At 34.0% G+C, this 23,124-nt stretch overlaps 1 protein-coding gene across 3 annotated transcripts; it reads right to left on the reverse strand.

Moving 5' to 3' along the window:
* Positions 1-282: 282 nt before the first annotated feature.
* LOC111416623 (nuclear receptor dissatisfaction) lies at positions 283-23,040 on the reverse strand. 3 transcript variants are annotated; one of them, XM_071199201.1, is made up of 7 exons: positions 22,835-23,040; positions 21,420-21,500; positions 21,195-21,356; positions 1,591-1,916; positions 1,386-1,538; positions 672-993; positions 283-628 (listed from the first exon to the last, which is right to left on the reverse strand). In XM_071199201.1, the coding sequence occupies exons 1-7, from the start codon at positions 22,842-22,844 to the stop codon at positions 363-365; spliced, it is 1,320 nt and encodes a 439-aa protein (XP_071055302.1). In that variant the 5' UTR covers positions 22,845-23,040; the 3' UTR covers positions 283-362. The 3 variants fall into 3 exon arrangements, with proteins under 3 accessions (XP_071055302.1, XP_071055301.1, XP_022904451.1); XM_071199200.1 differs by having other exon boundaries at positions 1,591-1,706; positions 22,835-22,892; XM_023048683.2 differs by having other exon boundaries at positions 283-619; positions 22,835-22,892.
* Between the last annotated feature and the right edge of the window lie 84 nt (positions 23,041-23,124).

Genomic DNA, 23,124 nt, shown 5'->3' on the forward strand with positions numbered 1-23,124 from the left:
TAACGAAAGCTCAAACGTCAATGTGACATATTTACTTCAAAACATGATAAAACAAAACTCCCTGTTAATTTTGCCAACTTTACAACAATTTAGACTATTTAGATTATTTTGACAAATTTTAATAAGCATGGTTCGATTAACACAAATTAATTTTTAAGATAATTTATTTAATTACATTTATTAAATATTTATATACAATAAAAACAAGGAAAAAATGTTTAAAATAAAATCTAAACACAATAAATACATCACACTTACTTTTAGATTTTTTAAACTTATTTTCTTTTTGTAAAGGGTAATATCACAGAAAAACCTACTAAAACCTAATTTAATTTGAAAATATGTAAACTTTTTTTATACGATTAACCTTGATTACATTTTTCCATGTAGTACATATCCCCCAATAATTGAGTTATCGGTATTTCCCCGATGGTTTCCTTAAAAAATAATAATTCAACGGTGACGCTTCTTATTGCTCTTAAACTCGGCACCAAAAGTAAAAGTCTACCGAAACGTGTCGGCTGCCTCGGATAACGGTTTCTAACATAATCGCCAAGAATACATTGAGCTTGATCTTGAAGCATCTCAACTGGTTGGACATCGCATAAACTTGCAGTTTCTAAAAACACTTTTTATTCATTTTTTAATAAAAATTATTTGTTTCTTTTTACCAGGAGTGAAAAGAACGATCGCTTTCATACAACCAAATTCAGATCCATCTGGTGATATTTGCCGAAATCTGCACATAATTTCTTGAATCGTTTTGATTTCCGTAGCGGTGTGAATATCTCCTGGCAAACGATCTCTCGCTTGGGTACAACCTAAGAGAGCTGACAAATCCCAAGGCACCGACCATTGAGCCAGATGAAGCAAAAAAAGTTCTTTCCATGATTCTTGCAAAAGAAGTAATTGATCGTGTTTGCTTAACGTTTGAAATGGCGCTAAACAACGAACCCAACGAACAGCCATAAATAGTAATCGAGCTGTTGTTTCCTAAAATCAATAAGTAAATTATAAAGCGTGTTTCAAAGTATTCAATGAATTTATGTAAATTTATAAAATGAAAGTGAGGGCGGAGCTTTAGTAGGGTTGGCTTTTCGACAACCAACGGGGTCTTTCCTGCAGAACGATTGCAGGAGTCGACAAGTCAAGTGGGGAAACACCTACATTCCCAGCAGGACGAATGAGATATCTGGGAAATTCGTTCTTATGCGATTCGCTCGTCACAATCAAAAGAGATCTTTGTTTATCTTTAATTTAACTACCCTTTGATAAACTTTATAAATGTACATACGTTATTAGAAAGAAAAGCAGCCTCCGGGGAATTCCCGAATTATGTTTTAAATTTTAATTAAAAGTTAAAAAAGATATATTTTTCAGCTCACCTGCAACATTTCCCAAGTCGGTGCCAACGGTAACGGTATCGTTGGAGGGGGATTTGGGGGTTGAAACCCCCCGGTGGATGCCACCCCTAACCCCGGACTAACATCCGATGACGTTTCACCAGTTTGATGTAACTTATTATTCCATAAAATCTCCTACACATATTCATAACTTAATTAAAACTTAATAACCGTAATTATTATTTACCTGACATTTTTCTGCCGACATCAAAATATGTAATAAACCCGGGGGTGGCGGCAAAGCTTGAGGATGAAACAACGGCGGCGGAAGCTCTAAATGCGATGTCGGACTTGAAGAAGAAACTGAGGGAGGAGGAGCTGGTAAGTTTAGTGCTTTTAAATGATGAGGCGGAACGAAAAGAGCAGGTGGGAAATGGATATTCGATGGAATCAATTTTGTGTCGGCCATCGTTAAGTGAATACCAGAAGTTGTGGGGGTGTGATGGCTTTGAAGTTGTCCAGAAGGGTTTTGTTGAATTTTCGGTTTTCTTGGACCACGTTCATGTTGAACAGCTAAAAAAATTTTGTGTTAAATTTAACTTGATGCCAATCTACTTTGAGCTAATCTAATTGATTAATCGGTTAATTAAACGGTCAAATAAATGCACAACTTTGATAACTATTATTTATTTTAAAATGAAGTAATGTCAAAACTTTACAAACTTAAGTAATTTTGCGTCCGATATGGTTTTAACGTAGCTCCTCAATCTACATTCTACAAGGTATATCCAACAAAATCACGTGTTCCTAGTTTTAGAACGCAAAGTCATCACACAATATTTTTATGAACGATCAGTTGTACAAAAATCATTTAACAAAGTCTATACAATATTGAAGTAGCGCTAATATTAAAGTAGAGAGTCTGTGACTTCAAAGCAGTACTTGCTTGCAGAAATCTAGATGGTTCTGACAGAAGGCTAAGTAATGTTTGCAAAAGGGTATCTTGTATCTTGAGACTAGATGCCTCAAATGAACGGCTAGATTGATAAAAGAAGACTTGGTGGTGTTTGCAGAAATTTAGATTCTGCTTGCGGAAGACTACATATTGCAAATGGATTTGAAGAAGATTACTTGCTGATTGTAAAAAATTCCCTGTTGCTTGTAGAAGAATACTACTGATGGAAAATTAGACACTGCTTCCAAAAAATGATTTTTTTCTTACAGTGAAATAGATAAAGCTGACAAAGACTGGATAATGCTGATGGAAGAAGAAGTAATGCTGTTAATGGAAAATTAGACACTGCTTGTAAAAAAAGATTTTTTCCTTGAAGTGAACCAGATAATGCAGACAAAGGACAAGATAATGCTTGCAAAAGATTACCTATTGCTAGCAGAAGACTAAAAAACGCTGACAGGAGATTAAATAATGTTTGCAGAAGATACCCCGATGCGATTTCTGAGCTCTTCTTGGGTGCCGATAGACGTGGAATAAACCATAGATTTAATCCAGCCCCACACAAAATAATCTAATGGTGTTAGATCAGGAGACCGTGGTGGCCATTTCACAGGTCCGTTTCGACCAATCCATCGGTTACCATATGCTCTGTTTAACCTTCCGAGTGCACAGTCTTTTTGAGTCACACGGAGTGCACAACGGGGTCTATATGACCCCATGTAAAGAATGTTGTTATTATTTAGGAACAAACTTTATTTGAGAAAACCAAATTATAAGAACAATGTTTAAGGTCTATTTTACATTATAGATAAAAAATATTTTATTTATGACAATTAGAACATATAATATAAGAATGATTTTTACATATTGCAGTTTTACACTTAGAACAATAAAGGTTCGTTTTTTTATCATCTTGCCGTGAACATAAGGCACATCTTTTGCGTTTTGCTGGTGGTCCTGGTTGATCAAGGTTAACACGCAAGACTTAACTTTACCAAAGGTTGCAAATTTGGTATACCGGACCTTATCTGAAGTTGAGCTCTCACCAAACCTTCACCTATTTCACGTATAAATAATCGTCTAGAATGTGAAGTATCTCTGAAATAATCAGGTTTAACATCTCTGAAGATTACTTGACCATTTATTGTGCAAGCATTCAACATAAAATAGAAAATTACCATAGGCCAGCGTCGTGACCCTCTTTGAGTCGTGTACGTGGCACACAATTTATCTAATGTATCTATGCCTCCCTTTGATTTATTATAGAATTCGATTTCTTCAGGCTTGTTTTTATTTTCAGCTTCCAGTTTGCTTCTATCATCATGCATTGTACTAAAAATGATCACACACTTGCCTTTCTTGGGAACATACGATAACCTTCTAACGTAGAATAAACAGCTCGTTGTTTGTTTGCTTGGAACTCTTTGGGAATTTCGACCTTATTTTTTTTCAAAGTACCAACCGGTGTTAATTTTTTTTGCAACAAACTTTTTCCTAAGGGTATAGATGTATACCAGTTATCCGTTGTGATATTTCTTGCAGTATTGTGAATTGGAACGGTAAGATTCATGACTACATCATGCGCTAGGTTTTTTGCGCGTTTTTTATTTTCTTTGCCGGCATAAATTTTTCCAGAATAAAAGTAGAATGTTCGGGCACAATTCATTCCAAAAATTTTTATACCGTACTTGGCAGGTTTATTCGGCAAATATTGCACAAAACAGCTACGTCCGCGAAAAGGACATAATATTTCGTCTATGCTAACGTATTCACTTATAATGTAGTGTTTCTGACAATTAACAATAAATGCTTCCCATAGACCGACTATTGCTGCCAACTTATTACCTTGCTTACGTATGTTTCTGGTTGTAATATCATCAAATCGAAGGTTGCCCAAAAAAAATTTGAAACGCCTTTCACTCATGGCTGCATGACAAATGGCTGGTCCGTATGATGTATTCCATAGATCATGGAGTTGCAGATGAGACGATCTCATAACTCCGCAAATAAAGAGTAAACCGAACACTGCATATATTTCTTCTCGGTTTGTTCTTCTTTCATAGCTACATAAATTTACACGATTTTCTAGAACACTTTCAATTTTTATATTAGTATACTTGACTATCTTATCTACCATGTCACCATCAAAAAACAATGAAAATGTATCTTGAGGCTTCACTACCGATTTAGCAGCTCTCTTTGGACCAGGCAGGTGTAAAACTATATTCTTTGCCCTTGTGCGTGATGTTGGCTTTGGAAAACTATTCCATTTAGTTTTACCGTCTTTCCCCATAAATAAATGATTATTTTCTACTTCGTTTTCCAGGTTGTCGTCACCGTCACTTAGATCATTTTCAGAGTTAGAATCATATTTACTAAAAGTTGAGTTTTCCTCGTCACTTTCATCTTCGTCTTCACTAAATTCTTGACAATTAAAATCAGTCGGTGGAAAATTTTTATCTTCTAATAGTTTTAACCATTCATCGTCGGATAGCCTTCTGTGACTCATTTTGACTTTTGAAACAACTTCAAGGCCGGGGATTCACACAAGTAGTAATGTATAGATAGGTACTTCCCCTTTGTGTAAATAAAAGCTAAAGACGGCTCCAAATTCAAAGTATTTAAAGAAATTTCCTAAGAAAAAAAGGTACAAGAAGTGCACTGTGGGGTCAAAATGACCCCAATCAATTTTTTTTGTCCTTTAGAAACGCATAAATTTCAAATTCATTACAGATACATATAGAGCATTATAGTCTAGAAGATTATAAAAATTCATTAAATAAAAGATTTAATAGTTAAGAAAATACACACAAAATAATAAGTCGTGGGGTCATATTGACCCCACACTGCACTTGAAAGGTTAAATAATCAGTGACAAGATGTTGTTCTAGAAAAGTGAGAAGGCGCTCCGTCATGCATAAACCACATTCATATCGGCAATCGGAATGTCTTCTAGGAGCTCATACAAGTTCTTTTGCAAAAAATTTATGTACGATATTTCGGAAAGCCTGGGTGGTAAAAAGAAAGGGCCTATGAGATTGTCAGCAAGAAGACCACACCAGACATTTAAGGAAAAAGTATGTTGGTAATGAGTATAAGGGTTTTGTTCGCGCCACGTTTTCGACAATTTATGATCCCGTTTCTTGTAAAACAAGATTCGTCAGTAACTAGGAGGCAGCTCAGGAAGTTGGGGTTTCGTGTATATTGTCGAATTAACCACTGGCAGAAATTTCTGCGCTTGTTATAGTCTTTTGGTAATAAATCTTGCACATGTGTAACGTGATATAAACATTACTGGCTGAAGACTAAATAATGTTTGTAGAAGATTAGATACTATTGATAGAAAACTAGATGCTTTAATTGGACGACTAGATATTGTTACTACAAGACTAGCCACAGCTACCAGAAAACTGGATATTGTAAATTGAGTATGAAAAATTGTGGTTACTGAGAATTTTAGTTGCTTGCGGAAGACTACATATTGCAAATGGATTTGAAGACGATTACTTGCTGATTGTAAAAAATTCCCTGTTGCTTGTAAAAGAATACTACTAATGGAAAATTAGACACTGCTTCCAAAAAATGATTTTTTCCTTACAGTGAAATAGATAAAGCTGACAAAGACTGGATAATGCTTGCAAACGATTACCTAATGCTGATGGAAGAATAAGTAATGCTGTTAATGGAAAATTAGACACTGCTTGTAAAAAAAGATTTTTTCCTTGAAGTGAACCAGATAATGCAGACAAAGAACAAGATAATGCTTGCAAAAGATTACCTATTGCTAGCAGAAGACTAAAAAACGCTGATAGGAGATTAAATAATGTTTGCAGAAGATACCACGATGCGATTTCTGAGCTCTTCTTGGGTGCCGATAGACGTAGAGTAAACCATAGATTTTATCCAGCCCCACACAAAATAATCTAATGAATCTAATCTAATAATCAGTGGTAAGATGTGGTTCTAGAAAAGTGAGAAGGCGCTCCGTCATGCATAAACCACATTCATATCGGCAATCGGAATGTCTTCTAGGATCCCGTTTCTTGTAAAACAAGATTCGTCAGTAACTAGGAGGTAGCTCAGGAAGTTGGGGTTTGTGTATACAGCGTGTCCCGTATCTTCCGCATCAGAGCATTATACCGTTGTAGAATACATTATTCTGAAGCGATCTTTCTAATAAAATTTTTTCGAAATGTTTATAATAACCGCACGGGAACTGTTTAACGACGACCAATAGCGGACAACTTTGATTCATCGAAAAAGTTTATTTCTCTTTCCATGACGAATTTATTGGTGAGTACACGTGGGAAACGAGTTAACATCGGCGTAGCGGACCGGCCGAGGGTGGCACCGATTACCTGAGTCTGATTTGCGATCTGCTGATTGGACGAAAAACAGTTCCTTTAAACAGTTCCCGTGCGGTTATTATAAACATTTCGAAAAAAATTTATTAGAAAGATCGCTTCAGAATAATGTATCCTACAACCGTATAATGCTCTGATGCGGAAGATACGGGACACGCTGTATATGTACAGGGTGCCCATTATGTATGGAATATAGTATATATCTTGGTAAGTATCAACTTTACAAAAAGACATTTTATACAAAAATTGTTTAATATTTGATTTGCCATAATAAGACACCATTCAATTGTTTTTATTTCAGAAAACAAATGAGCAACGAATAACATTTAATTTTTTTTAAATAGCAATGTACCCTTTCGTTAGGCTCATTTGATAGAGATTTTTTTTCTCTTTACGATGACGTAAAATTTTAGTACCCTTATACTAGAAAATTTTTGAAAAAAATGTAAAAACAGTTTATTAAGTTAATTTTGCCAATAACATGAATCTAGATATCCGAAATCTTATTTGTCCTAACAATTGAATGTAAGCTATTGAATGTGACAGAATCTTGTTTATTTAAATAAGTTGGTAGATCAAAAAAGAAAAATGGTTCATTTAACAGAAACTGAACGCATAGAAATTTTAATTATGGTCGGTTATGGGGATCGCAAACGAACACAATTAGAAGTATATGAAATTTTCAATGAGCGTTATCCACATCGAGAACCAATCACTCAATCAGTAGTTAGCAAAACTTCGAAACGTTTTAGGGATACTGGTAACGTTAAAGATCTGCCAAAGACTGGTCCGCAGAGATCTGCAACAGATGAAGATAAAAAGATCGATATTCTTATAGAAATCGAAGAAAATCCAAACATTTCAACTCGTCAGTTATGTTTAAACCATGCTCTAAGTAAAGGTTCAATACACAAAATATTACATGCAGAAAATTTACATCCGTCCAAACCGACTTTATTGCAAGAATTATCCGAAGATGACTACGGTCGACGTGTTGAATTTTGTGAATTTATGATGGAGCGAATCAACAGCAATCCAAATTTTCTCAATAATATGGTTTTCTCTGACGAGGCTACGTTTTGTTTAAATGGTAATGTAAATAAGCAAAATTCTCGATATTGGGCCGCTAAAAATCCCCATTGGATGATTCAAAATCATACTCAAACACCACAGAAATTAAACGTATGGGTGGGAATTCATTTATTCGAGGTACTCTAACTGGTCACCGTTATTTACAATTATTGCAACAGCAAATTATCCCAGCTTGCCAAGAAAATCTTGATGATCTTTGGTTTCAACAAGATCATTTAGATGTACGCCGATATTTAGATACGGTATTTCCGGCCCGTTGGATAGGCAGAGAGGGTCTGTAGAGTGGCCACCCCGATCTCCGGATCTTACACCTTGCGATTTCTTCTTCTGGGGATATTTAAAATCTAAAGTTTATGTAAACCGACCTCAAAATCTGACAGAATTAGAGCAACGAATAAAAGATGAAGCTGCAGCTATTTCTCCCAGATCGCTAAGAAATTCTTTTCAAGCCTTTTATGATAGATTGCAGTCAATGGTGAACATTTTGAACATTTATTGTCGTGAAAACCATTTTAGTGCTAATTTCGTTTTGTCTTCAAAGTTTAATAATTTTCATTTACACTAATTTTTAGTTTATTTGTTTTATTTTGTATGTAGATTTAATTTACGGTAATAATTCGAGGTAGTTGACGATCTCGGATATCTAGATTAATGTTATTGGTTAAATTTTCTTAATAAACAATTTTTACATTTTATGCAAAAATTTTCTGATGTAAGGGTACAAAAATTTTACGTCATCATAAAGAGAAAAGAAATCTATCAAATAAGCCTAATAAAAGGGTACAGGTGTCCCAATTTCGATGTCCACATAGGCTATCTCCGAAACTAAAAGAGATAGAAAAAAAGTAGCTTACATGTCATGATCTCGTTTTTCGAGAAAATGCTAATGCCGAAAACTGCGAACAGCTATCGTCTTTTGTTTTCGCCCTATCGGCAAAAACTGAAAATTTTGCGAAAACGACAATCGCGAATATCTCACTTATTATCAAAGATGGAGTATTATAAATAAAACATTATATGGGCAACTTTTTACGAAGAATTCAGTGGCGTAGGTAGAATTTTTTTCCCATCTTTTATTTTCGAGATTTGAGACATAACTTTATTTTTTTAAATGGAAACCATAGTTGGCTATGACCTAAAATAATTTGTTATTTTCTTCTGATAACAAATATATATAGTTTGTGGGGTATATTTCTTATAGTTATTGAATAATTAACAAAAATTCATTTTGTTCTATCTAAAACTAATGTATGTATTTAAAAGTTAATGTTGCTATGGTGATAACCATACATACTATGATGGAACATAATGTATCAATTTTTTTTGTTCTTTCTAAAACTATTGTATGTATTTAAAACTTAATGTTGTTATGGTGATAACAATGCCACGATGGAAAACATTGGGTACGTTCAGCAGGTGTCAACAGTTGAATTAAATCAGTCAGCTAGTTGTATGAGCTTTAATACAGCGGAACGAAATCGGGTGAACAAGCAATTGAGAATTAGCAGTTCAGCATAACCTAAAACTATGGCCAACAATAATATTTTTGAAAATTTTGTGTTATTGCAAGAGATAATGGATGATGATGTTGATTTTAAGGCTCATTTCATTTTATACAGTTCTGCCAGTTTTCAAAATTAAAGGGGAGAAACAAAAAATATTAATCCTAACCTAGAATTTCACAACCGCTGACAAACTAAGCGCAGATTACTTACGCTGAGATATTTACTAAACTGCTGCGTAACAGCGCTGACTTAGCATATCGTTCAGCCGCGACTGCTAATATAGCAACTTAACAGTTGACACCGGCTGAACATGCCCATTGTTTCCAATTATTGCCAAAGTTTGTAGTAGTACTTAAAAATTCACTGACAACTCTGGCATTATGTGCTGGTGCTCCGTCATATTGAAAATATATCATTTGAGACTTATTTAAAGGTAAATTGTCGACCAAAGGCACAATGTGCTGCCTTGATATATTGAGGTATTACCTGAGTTTAAGTTTTTATGGTAGATACTATATGCCAACATTCTATTATCTAAAAGGGCACACCATACATTGAACCTCAACCTTCTTTGAACACTCAGAGACTTCATTGGTCCAGATGACATTTTGAACAAACAGCAGATTATTTAATTTTTCTAAATATCATCTACAAAATTCTAATCTTAGATTGACATCTCCTGCACGTAAATAATGAGTTAGGCCCGCTTTGTATGGTTTATACATATTTTTCTTTCATATTCGGAAGCAGCGGTTTTTGGGTCAGACGTCTTGTTCAATTTCTCTGCAAGATGTTGATGGATTTATCGCAAGTGAAGCCAACACATTGACTTCATCCTCTTGCAGGCCATTTTGGTATGTTTTTGCACGTGGTTTGGGGATGGACCAAAAATCTATTAAACTTTCTGCTAACCGGCTGAAGGTTCTTACGTGCGGTTGTCTTCTTTCCGAATACTTTGTGAAATATAATTCCGCGGCTAACGTCGCATTCTTATCTGATAACATATAGCATTCCATTATGTTACATTTTCATAATTTTCGAAGTTCATTGTAAAGTTTTATTTAGTTTTGTTATACTTTGACACCTAACATGCTGGTGCATCATACCAGCTCATAATGCCAGAGTTGTTATCGAATTTTTAAATACAAACTTTGGCAATTATTTGATACATTATGTTCCATCATAGTATGTATGGTTATCACCATAGCAACATTAACTTTTAAATACATACATTATGTTTAGATAGAACAAAATGAATTTTTGTTAATTATTCAATAACTATAAGAAATATGCCCCACAAACTATATATATTTGTTATCAGAAGAAAATAACAAATTATTTTAGGTCATAGCCAACTATGGTTTCCATTTAAAAAAATAAAGTTACGTCAAAAATCTCGAAAATAAAAAATGGGAAAAAAATTCTACCTACGCCACTGAATTCTTCGTAAAAAGTTGCCCATATAATGTTTTATTTATAAAACTCCATCTTTGATAATAAGTGAGATATTCGCGATTGTCGTTTTCGCATAATTTTCAGTTTTTGCCGATAGGACGAAAACAAAAGACGATAGCTGTTCGGAGTTTTCGGCATTAGCATTTTCTCGAAAAACGAGATCATGACATGTAAGCTACTTTTTTTCTATCTCTTTTAGTTTCGGAGATAGCCTATGCGGACATCGAAATTGGGACACCCTGTACATTGCCATTTAAAAAAAATTAAACGTTATTCGTTGCTCATTTGTTTTCTGAAATAAAAACAATTGAATGGTGTCTTATTATGGCAAATAAAATACTAACCAACTTTTGTATAAAATGTTTTTTTATAAAGTTGATACTTGCCAAGATATATACAATATTCCATACATAATGGGCACCCTGTATGTAATGTTTGCAGAAGATTAGATACTATTGATAGAAAACTAGATGCTTCAATTGGACGACTAGATATTGTTACTACAAGACTAGGCACAGCTTCCAGAAAACTGGATATTGTAAATTGAGTATGAAAAATTGTGGTTACTGAGAATTTTAGTCGCTTGCGGATGAGGTGCTACATTGGAGTTGACCAATATGGGTTGATATATTAATTGTAAAGTTTGTGCTAAATCAGATGAAGACATGGATTCTTCATCCTAAGATAGATAAACCGAGGTAAAAATAAAAAATGAATAATTAAAAAAATTAGTTTTCCCCTCTTGTTCAGTTTAAAGGTGTATAATCTATCTCTAATCCCCATTAGCCGTTAGACCGCTAAGAAGTCCAAATCCTCACGGATCCATCTCCGCCCCATGAACCCCCAAAACGTTCGCGAAAAGAGAAGTGTGGAAATTTCGCTGGCGGGTTTTGAACGAAACGATTCGTGGAAAACGGGCGGTAAATTACGCGTTGGGGTTCGAATGCGCGGGGATCCGTTAAAGCTCCCCCAGTTTTCGAAAGGAAAGAGGGGACGAGGTTGGGAAACGGTCCCCGTTTCACCATGTGAACGAGACATGTCGGTGTACGGGCACACGGCTAAGCCGGGGTAATCCTATCATCCGATAGTGTCATGTCATTCTGTCAGGGTTTCGACGCCGACGAAGGGGTCAAAGTGCCGAGACGCACGCGCGTTCCCCCACTATGTATCCCCGGCGACGAGGTGTCGATTTGTTGTTTTATTACGGTTTCGGTCCGGTTTCCGCTGCATTATTGATGTTTGGACGAATTCAATCTAGTTTTTCAAAAATGAGAAATCTTCGAAAATAAACTTTCGAAAATTGATTGAAAAGGGTTCTAGATGGGGGGTGCGTAAAGCTCCCGGAATCCGGAAGGGTTTCAAGACTTGAGGGGTTGTTACTCCTTCCATCGAGAAGTTTAGGAGTTGCCCGGCCGCAAACGTGTCACTGGTTTGCGCGACGATGACAAGCTCCCGGCGGCTCCACCAAAATTAAAGTTTTCCTCCTTGTCATGATCGAGTCACCAAACTTTTCCGAGTCGTCTTCGTGGGAAATTAACACCACTCTATGTGCGTCGAAAACTTTATAATCCACACAAAACTTTATTATACATTTCAATTTATTAGTATTATTTTCAAGTTTTTTAGTAGATTGCAAAATTTGAATCATTTTACATCGTATGTATATAAAATAGTGTTTTATTTGTGAAACCTCACAGATGCAGAGGGTTACTTTGTATCTATCTGTGAGGGTCTATTAATTCGTCTGGACGAACGAACGGTTGAAACGGTCGAAAAGGGGCGTCACGTGTCCCCACAATGGACCATTTCCCACACCATCATCAACATAGAAGGGGCTCACGTGCTGATCTCTTGCTCTACGTTAAAGAGCCGAATCGATAGGATACCCCGGGAAAGGGGGATTAAGATTTAAAAAAAAAACGATCGAGGAATATGACGACGAAGGCCCCCCTAAAGACGTCTCCTTTTGCGAGAAAGTTAAATACTGGATCTTTGAATTTTTACCACCCTTTCCTACAAGGGGACCTGATATAGGGGTGGAATTTGCTTAAATCTGCTTAATGGTACGGTGAGCACTTTGTAACTGGACCCGTATCTTCAAAGATTACCAGAAAAATAAAAAAAAATTTTATTAATTTTTTTATTTAAAAACGTTAAATCTAAATCGATGGTTGAAAGACGAAATTCAGGTGGGATGGTGGCGGACTTTCGGGTGTACAGGGGATGAGGTGCGCCAATGTTCGGGGTGGGGAGGGTGAAAAGGCCTCAGGCGGGCAACGTTATCCTGGGAACGAACCGGGTGCAAGCATCAACCTCTCTCATTAATGATGATGTGCTACCGCGGTGGCTGCCTCGAGACTAGTTCACTTCTCGCTACCCGCCTCCAGACACAATGGAGAAGAATCCCATTTTCCTTCACAACCTGAACAGTGTAAGAGCGGTGCGAAAAAGTGATTAGAGCAAAAAATTTTTGATTTTTCAAATAGAAAACTAAATAATAATAATAATAATATGACTTTATTGTATCCCATATAAAACAAATAGAAAAAAAAAAATATATATACATATATATATATATACAGGGTGCCCGGAAATTGCGTTCATATATTTAAAGGTGTAATTCTACATAAAAAATCATGAAGAAAAGTTCATATAAAGGTGTGTCCTAAAATGCTTCCTAAGGGAGGTAGAGCGCTTTGAAGAAGACGTTCAATATGAGGTTATTTCTCATTATATACCTTGTTTGTTTCGAATAGTGTTACAACCGTCCCTTACACGTTGTTCTAGCTCTTCGACATTGTTAACTGGTGTTGCATACATTAAATATTTAAGATAACCCCAGAGAAAGAAGTCTATGGAATTTAAGTCTGGCGAACGTGCGGGCCATGCTACGGGCGCTCCTCGACCTATCCATCTTTCACGGTAGGTTTCATTTAAATATTGCCGTACTTGAACGCTGAAATGAGGAGGAGCCCCATCATGCATAAACCACATTTCCCTTCGTGTTTGATACGGCACTTCTTCCATCAGTTCAAACAAGGTATTTTGCAAAAAGTTAAGATAAGTTGTACCGTTGAGACGGTTATCAAGTACATGCGGACCAATTAAATGATCCCCAATAATACCAACCCATACATTAATAGAAAATCTTTCTTGATGTTTCGTGGCTAAAACATTGTATGGGTTTTCATCGGCCCAAACATGGATATTATGGAAGTTAATGACGCCATCTCGGGTAAATCCAGCTTCATCATTTTTTCCGGAAAATTTCTGTCATGGCGCCATTGTTCCATAATCCAACGACTGAACTGTAGTCTTGGGATGCTATCGGTGGGTTTTAAGGCCTGCACCTTTTGGAAATGATATGGATGCAGTAGCTGATCTTTAAATACCTCCCAAACGGTGGTTTTCGGCACATTTTCTTGTACCGATAATCTCCTAGTGCTTACCGTAGGATTGATAGCTACTGCATCGAGCACCCTTTCTTCCACTTCTACAGTCCTCGTAGTGCATGATCTTCCACAGTCGTAACGATTTTCTTTAAAGCGCCCAGTTTCACACAATCTTCTATGAATAGCAGCGAACGTTTGTTCACAGGGAAGTTGTAGGTTTGGATATCGTTCTGCGTACAATCTTCGTGCTTCTCTGGCATTTCCATCAGCTCTACCGTACGTAAAGTGAATGTTTGCCATCTCTTCGTTTGAGTATTGAACCATTTTGATTTAATTAAACGTAAATTATAATGGTTGTTGCACTAAAATAATTTTTTATCGACCGTTTGACAGCAAAGATCAACAAATGAAAGGAGCCTACTAAGATTTTTAGTGATAGTTTAATACACATGTTTGTGTGCAGTATTTTACTTAGCATTATTTATCTTGAAAACGAGTGGTCGTAGACCATTTTATAAGCAGAACATTTTTTATGTATTTTTTTCCGTAGATTCTAATTTTGAGGTTAAAATGGTGGAAAGATCAAAACAAAAAAAAATATGGGAAATAAATTGCGCCCCCTATCCCTTATTTCCGCAACTGCACATTCCTTCTAATTTTTTATTCGATTATCGTATTCCCCCCGTAAAAATAGCTGGATATGCAAAATTTCGTGTTTCTAACCCTAGTAGTTTTTGAAATAATGAGAAATAACCTCATATTGAACGTCTTCTTCAAAGCGCTCTAACTCCCTTAGGAAGCATTTTAGGACACATCTTTATATAAACTTTTCTTCATGATTTTTTATGTAGAATCATACCTTTAAATATATGAACGCAATTTCCGGACACCCTGTATATATATATGTATACATACACAACAAAATGTATAACTAAATGAATATGTACATAAATATATGCATAATCTTGAAATTATAATAACTTAAACAATAAATGAAAACAACGATACCCAATGTGTTATCGTAAATTAAAATTTAAAACATATACATATATATGTATACCCATATCGAGATACAAACGGCGGGATCCAGAAAAATCTGCTCTATCTAACCGAATAAACAGAAAAGAAAGAAAAATAAAAGAAAAGAAAGAAAAGAAAAAGAAAGAAAAAAGAAAAACAACCTGATAAGGTTGCCCTTGTAAAGCCTGCAATAGAAAATAATAAAAAAACAAACTCAATTCAGATGAGAATCAACTGACATCCGCTGACTGCTGACAAAACATTAGTCTCCTTAGTTCTGTGAGAAATCGAGATAAAGACAACTGTCGCAACACAATTGGTAAAGATCCGTATGATTTGCAAATGTGATACGTAAACGATCGCTGAAACATTGAAGTTCTAAATCTCGGCGGATAGAAACTCATTCCCGACCTGGTTTGACAAAGCTGTGGTTTAAATATAATTTTATTATATAGATATTCCGGAATTCCAGAGACCACAATTCTGTGGAATAGAACCAAACTGTAAAATTCCCTCCAGCTCAACCAACCAGCCTCTTTAAGTTTATAAGAAATTCTCTCAAATTTTCGAATTCCATAGATGAATCTAAGACAACTGTTTTGTACTCTCTGTATTCTTCGCGAAGTGACCACATCAATAGCGTCATGATATATAGCAGACATAAAGTTAAAATGTGAGAGCACAAATGCGTTACACAAACTTATTTTCACTTTTATGGGCAAGTATGACCGATGCGGATAGAGAAATCGCAAATTGCAGTAAGATCTTTTAATATACATGGCAATTTGTTGCTTAAATCTAAAATTATTGTCCAAAATCAAACCAAGACACTTAACCTCTGAAACTCTTTTAATTAACGTATCATTCAACTTAATAGCCAAGTCAGGAGCAGCAACACGCTCTTGACTACTAAAGCACATCCACATAGATTTTTCAGGGTTTATTTTTAAGTGATGGTAAGAAGCAAGAGTAAATATTTTTTCAAGATCTTTGTTTATATTATATTCAACAACACCACTATCCGCATCCACATAAGAAGCGTACAGTTGTGTATCATCTGCATAAGAGTTAATTTTACAAAACTGAATAAATTTGCTGAACTGCGAAGTATATAAAGAAAACAAGATAGGACCCAATACAGAACCTTGCGGAACACCGCTTGTTCAATCCTGACCCGCTGTGTGCGATCACTAAGATAATTACGTAAAATAGATACTGTGTCTCCAGTAAATCCCAAATATCGAAATAATTTACAAATAACAGTGTGGTTAACAGTATCAAATGCCTTAGAGTAATCCAAGAAAACTACGGCGGTATTCATTTCTCTGTCAAGAGCAGTCAACAAATCATCTGTTAAATTCAGCATTGATGTAGTGCAGCTATACCCACGCCTAAAGCCCGATTGCTGCGATGGGAGTAAACCCTTCAGTTCCGCATACTCTGTCAACTGTATCTTCATAAACTTTTCTAAAATTTTGGAAAGCACACTAATAGGTCGCAAGTCGCCATATTCCTGCGGGTCACCCCTCTTAGGCAGCGGAACAACCACAGCACGCTTCCATTCCATGGGAAATACATGTTCAGTTAAGCAACAGTTTAGTATATGAGTTAAATATGGCAAAATAGTTGGACAAGACATTTTGATCATATCAATGGAGACACCATCCGCTCCAACTGCAGATGAGGCAATAGAATTAATCATCTCCAACACCAAAGAGACCTCCACTGGTTTAAAAGAAAAGTCGAGGACCATCATAGAGATCTAAACCAGATCCTTGGAAGTCTTTAACAATTCTTTGACACTATCCACAAAATATTCATTAATCTTATAGGGAAACCTTAAATTTGACGGCAAGGTAGCATCTTTATGTGATTTAATATTCAATGACTTCAATTTGCACAGCAATGGAACCGAAAAATGCTCTCTTCTCATTTCTTACAGCTGTAGTAGTAATTCATGATTTTGATTTTAATTCATCATGTACTTACTTGAATTTCTTATTGGTACCATCTAAATTAGTCAATTTTTTCTTCGCGCGTTTATTGAAAATTACTGGGGGTGAGCAAAAAATTCGAATATATCGAGAGAATTGCGAAACGGAGCCGCGGGAGGTAATTACAAAACATTCGAGGACACAAAGGAATCCAATCGCGCCTCCCGGCGTCATCCCGTTTGTCCCTATAAAGGACTCGCCGGTGTCCGGTTTCCGTTTAAATAGATTACCAGTGTCATCGTCGCGTGGTATTTCCCGACCGAATTTTGATTCATACTCTGAATTGGAAACCTTCGTTCCAATTACTACCCGGCTCTGTTTTCTTTCGATTTGCATCCCAACAAAACCCGATTTCAACAACACAAAACTTACCTACATAAACTTACTTAGATTCAGATAAAAAAAATTAATATGTCTTATAACCTCTTTATAATACCTCTTATAATCCTCGTTATATGTTAGCACTAGAATTAACTCTAGACTTAGAACTAGATACATTCGGGTTTAGCCGTGCGTCTCTTAACACGGCTAAATCCGAATGTTTCTAGTTCTAGTGTTAGTCCTACTATTGTTCAAAAAAGATTTACAACAATCTGGCGCTGAATAACAATTAAAAGTAGGAACTAACACTAGAACTAGAAACATTCCAGAAAATCTTGTAAAATTTGACAGCTAAACAGCAGAAAATTTTGTTTAGTCAAATAATGCCATGTTGATATGTTTTATTTGTGACTATTATTAACAGAATAAAATTTAAAATTTTATGCAGTGGTTGTAATATCCAAAATATAGTGTATTCCCAAAAAGTCTATATATATTAATATATAGTAGAAACCACGAGAGCTGGCGGTGACTTGACGTTTTAAAATGGTATGAATCAAAATATGGACGTACGACTTAGATTATTTCACCATATACATTTAAATGTATGTTAGATTAGTAATGGAGGTTATATGTCAAACATTGCCAAAATTAGGAGACGTTATTTACAGGTCGCAAGGGATTATCCCTTTGTGTCCCGACGGTACTTTAAAGTACCGGTAATTTTAAACACTCATTTTAAACTGTAGTTATCTATTCGACGCATTTAGAACTGTCTGTACTTTCTACTATACAAGTGTATACAAGAAATAATCTGTATAAAAAACGTCGCAATCCGCACTGTAGGATTTTTAGGTACACTTTAAACTTATTCATCCAGATGTGAGGTTAGAAGTTTAGTGAAAAGTGGTGCTGTTGAATTTTGTTGTTTAAGAAGGTATTTCTTTGATAAATGGTTATTAGGTATGATTATTACAGATCATTTTAAAAAGAAAACATTGAGCTTAATTTAAAATAAGTCTCATTCCTTAATTTCAATAAACATGGTTTCTAAGAATTTTTAAATTAGCATCTTTTTTGACTCTTTTAAATGTAAGTGTTGTTTCAACATTTTTTTTCTTAATATTTTTTCAATTCAACCCAACAATTATTATACATCATTTTAAAGAGAAAACTCTGAGCTTTAATTTAAAATAAGTTTCATACCTTAACTTCAATAAACAAGGCTTCTAGGAATTTTTAAATTAGCATTTTTTTTGACACTTTTAGGTTATACGAAAATGTAAGTTTTATTTCAACATTTTTTTTCTTAATATTTTTCCAATTCAACCCAACAATTATTATACATCATTTTAAAGAGAAAACTCTGAGCTTTAATTTAAAATAAGTTTCATTCCTTAATTTCAATAAATACGGCTTCCAGGAATTTTTAAATTAGCATTTTTTTTGACACTTTTAGGTTATACGAAAATGTAAGTTTTATTTCAACATTTTTTTTCTCAATATTTTTCCAATCCAACCCAACAATTATTATATATCATTTTAAAGAGAAAGATTAGAGCTTTAATTTAGAATAAGTCTCATTCCTTAACTTCAATAAACAAGGCTTCCAGGAATTTTTAAATTAGCATTTTTTTGACACTTTTAGGTTATACGAAAATGTAAGTTTTATTTCAACATTTTTTTTCTTAATATTTTTCCAATTCAACCCAACAATTATTATACATCATTTTAAAGAGAAAACTTTGAGCTTTAATTTAAAATAAGTTTCATTCCTTAACTTCAATAAACAAGGCTTCTAGGAATTTTTAAATTAGCATTTTTTTTGACACTTTTAGGTTATACGAAAATGTAAGTTTTATTTCAACATTTTTTTTCTTAATATTTTTCCAATTCAACCCAACAATTATTATACATCATTTTAAAAAGAAAACTTTGAGCTTTAATTTAAAATAAGTTTCATTCCTTAACTTCAATAAACAAGGCTTCCAGGAATTTTTAAATTAGCATTTTTTTTGACACTTTTAGGTTATACGAAAATGTAAGTTTTATTTCAACATTTTTTTTCTCAATATTTTTCCAATCCAACCCAACAATTATTATATATCATTTTAAAGAGAAAGATTAGAGCTTTAATTTAGAATAAGTCTCATTCCTTAATTTCAATAAATACGGCTTCCAGGAATTTTTAAATTAGCATCTTTTTTGACATTTTTAGGTTATACGAAAATGTAAGTTTTATTTCAACATTTTTTTTCTTAATATTTTTCCAATTCAACCCAACAATTATTATACATCATTTTAAAGAGAAAACTCTGAGCTTTAATTTAAAATAAGTTTCATTCCTTAACTTCAATAAATACAGCTTCCAGGAATTTTTAAAATAGCATCTTTTTTGATACTCTTAGGTTATACGAAAATGTAAGTTTTATTTCAACTTTTTTTTTCTCTATATTTTTCCAATCCAACCCAACAATTATTATACATCATTTTAAAAAGAAAGCTTTGAGTTTTAATTTAAAATAAATTTCATTCCTCAATTTCAATAAATACGGCTTCCAGGAATTTTTAAATTAGCATCTTTTTTGACACTTTTAGGTTATTCGAAAATGTTAGTTTTAACTCAATACTCTTTTTCTCAATATTTTTTTAATTCAACCCATCGATTGTTATACATCGATTTAAACAGAAAGCTTCAAGCTTCAATTTAAAATAAGTTTTATTTCTTAATTTCAATAAACACGGTTTCCAGGAATTTTTGAATTAGCATCTTTTTTGACACTTAGACTATTCTGTCACAAAGTTTCAAAATGTTTGACTTCTTGGGACACAAAGGGTTAAGTAAGTTTTATTTAAACAGTGGTTCATAATTTATTCATTAATTATTAATTTATTTCATTTTCGGCTTGTGAAAACACCAACAGATTCACAAGACGTTTCGATTTGAGGTCATAATTATAGAGTTACATCCCTTAGAAGAACAGACGTACTTTTTCGACGTGGCTATTTGAATTGTACAGCAGACATATTAAACTAATGCTATCTCTTTCTAACACACATTACTCTCTAGCGGTTTGTGAATTTTAATTTACTACGTATGGCATTTGTAACAGCGGAAAACGATGATTTACTTCCAGCTCTCGTGGCGTCTACTATAAATAGATTTTGTGTGTATAAGAGCAGTCACAGCACAAGAACACAAACTTATTTTTATTTTTGAATCTTTCATCACAAAATACAAAAGTTAATCACTGCTTTCATTCATCACCGAATGTTTCTAGTTCTGGGTCTAATGTTAGTTCTAGTTTTAGTTCAATGAAAATATATAGCAATTTATTTATACATCCTATAGACTTATCTATAAAGATGAAATGTAACTTAAAAGAAATAAAAAGAGAATAATTTTACATGTTTCAAAGATATTAATTTAAAGTTTCTTGAAACGTAAAAGAGTAGGTAACAACCCCGGATATGGTGTTGTTCCAATTTCCGTGGATCTAATATTTCGAAACGGAAAACCGTACAGCGACAGTTCACGCGAACTGTTGCCGGCAGTTTTCTAAATCACTTCCGTCGACGCTAACAGGATTAAGGTGAAGAGATGGAGAAGGAGGAGGGTTCGAAACCGTTTTCAGCCCCTAATTTGCCGTAAATTTCCTTTTACCATCTCTCTTTCTCGCGATAACCACAAAAGGTAAAAACACAACACAAAAAATATATTTAGTAGTATTTTTTTTGTTACAAATTGCTTACCATCTTTGTTCATGCTGGCTTCGAAACATTTGTGTAATCGGCAAGCTCTGCATTGGTTCCTGTGAGTTTTGTCCACGGGGCAACGACCTTTCATATCTCCTGTTGCTTTACATGTGTAAACGCGATTCCTGTGAATGCTGCGTTTAAAAAAACCCGAACAACCTTTTATTAAAAAAAAATAGAATTAGAAAAAAAATTATTAAAACAACCCCGGTTTTAATTTACCATCACAACTATAAATTCCGTAATGTTTACCGGAACTTCGATCTCCGCATACTTTACAAGGAATATCTAGGAGACGGTCACCTAAAAATAAATCTTGAATAATGATATAAATTAAACTAATTAAAGAAGTAAATTAATAAACAAACTGACAGCTTTTGATTGCTAATTTGACAAGTGACGTGAAAGAATCAAAATAATTTCAAATTTTTTTTAAATTAAACTATGGAATTGTAATTGCAAAAGTTTTTTTTAAAATAAACAAATTTTTAATTAAACTTGTTAATTAACAACGAAATTAAAACCAAATAACAATAAAAAATAAACCACATTAATAATTTTTTATGCTGTTTTGACTATTCAGTATCACCCCGAACAAAAAAGTCAAATTAGCGTTTAAAACGTCTTTTTTAATTTTAATTAAATCGAACAAATAAATTATAATCGACAAAAAAAAGGTAAGGAACATAAAGAAATCATTAATTAATATATCTAAATATAATTGTTATTGTATAATTTATGTCTTATGAAATAATTTCAATTTTATGAATAAATTATTTTAAAACTAACTTCACAACTATTATTTCAATTTACTTGACAGGTGAAGTGTCAAAAATGACATTAATAAATAACCTCAAAAGATTGACTTTTTAAGATAACCTCAATTCTTGAAAATGACAGATAAGTGTCAAATTTGAAAATTAAAATTAACCTAAAAATTTTCTCTTAAAAATAAATTTATTTATAATTATACGGTTCAATAAACACGATGAAGAGTTGAGAATTAAAAGCTAATTTTAAATAAAAATTTCCGGGTTCCTAGAATTTAAATTTTTATTCGGTTAATTTTTTTTGTCATTTTTAGAATGTCCAAATATCATAATAGTAATTGAAAAGAAAGTACTGCAATCTAACGGGGCAATTTATATTTATTATTAACAAAACTAGGAAGGCTATTGTTTGCAACTCAACCGTTTCCGAAAATTTCAACTCAAAACCGTGTACAAATTGATTTTTATTCTTTACTATAATACATAAACCTTTATTACTCAATTATTAACCAAATTTACAGTATTTTTTTTTGTTATCGTTACGAAACTTATTTTGATTGCAATGAGGAAAAAAATAAGATACTCGACTTCGTTTTATGATTTATAGTTTCGAGAAATCCTCGCTTAATCCTCGACTCTATTCAAATTCTCCGAAGCGTTGTCTTTTGGAGACAATCAAATTTGTGATAATGGAGTCATTGGTGTTTAAGAAATCATCTCGTAATCTGACTTTCAAAACAAAAAAATCAAAAAAATAAATGAGTGCAAAATCAAATAAAAGTGATAATTTAAATTTTACATTAAACAAAAAAGAATCAAAATCAAAAATGCTGCTTATTGATATGATAGAGTAATTGAAAAATTTACCTGTACCCATTCTTCGGCCTTGTCCTGACCGGACTTTGTTCCAAATGGACGAATCAATTTTGGTGGTTGTCTTTGGGCACTGGAGGTGGTGGTTTTGCGCAAAATTCGAAACGGAAACACGTGAAATCTGCACCGCGCCGCGTGACTTCCAACGCTGAAAAGCGACTGGACGACCTGCGAAGAGCCACCTTCCACAGTCCGCATGCCATTTTGTCACACCCCTGCCAGGCCATCCCCACTACAAAATCCAGAGGGTGTGACTTTGAGAATTGAGGTAACACGATCTCTAG

This window comes from Onthophagus taurus, chromosome 10 (assembly GCF_036711975.1).
Source record: "Onthophagus taurus isolate NC chromosome 10, IU_Otau_3.0, whole genome shotgun sequence".
NCBI lineage: Eukaryota > Metazoa > Arthropoda > Insecta > Coleoptera > Scarabaeidae > Onthophagus > Onthophagus taurus.

Coding starts and splice junctions, on each gene's coding strand:
- LOC111416623 (XM_071199201.1), bottom strand. Junction 1,539..1,590: donor TGTCGGCAGAAAAATGTCAG/GTAAATAATAAT, acceptor GAATATGTGTAG/GAGATTTTATGGAATAATAA. Junction 994..1,385: donor CGACTTGGGAAATGTTGCAG/GTGAGCTGAAAA, acceptor TATTGATTTTAG/GAAACAACAGCTCGATTACT.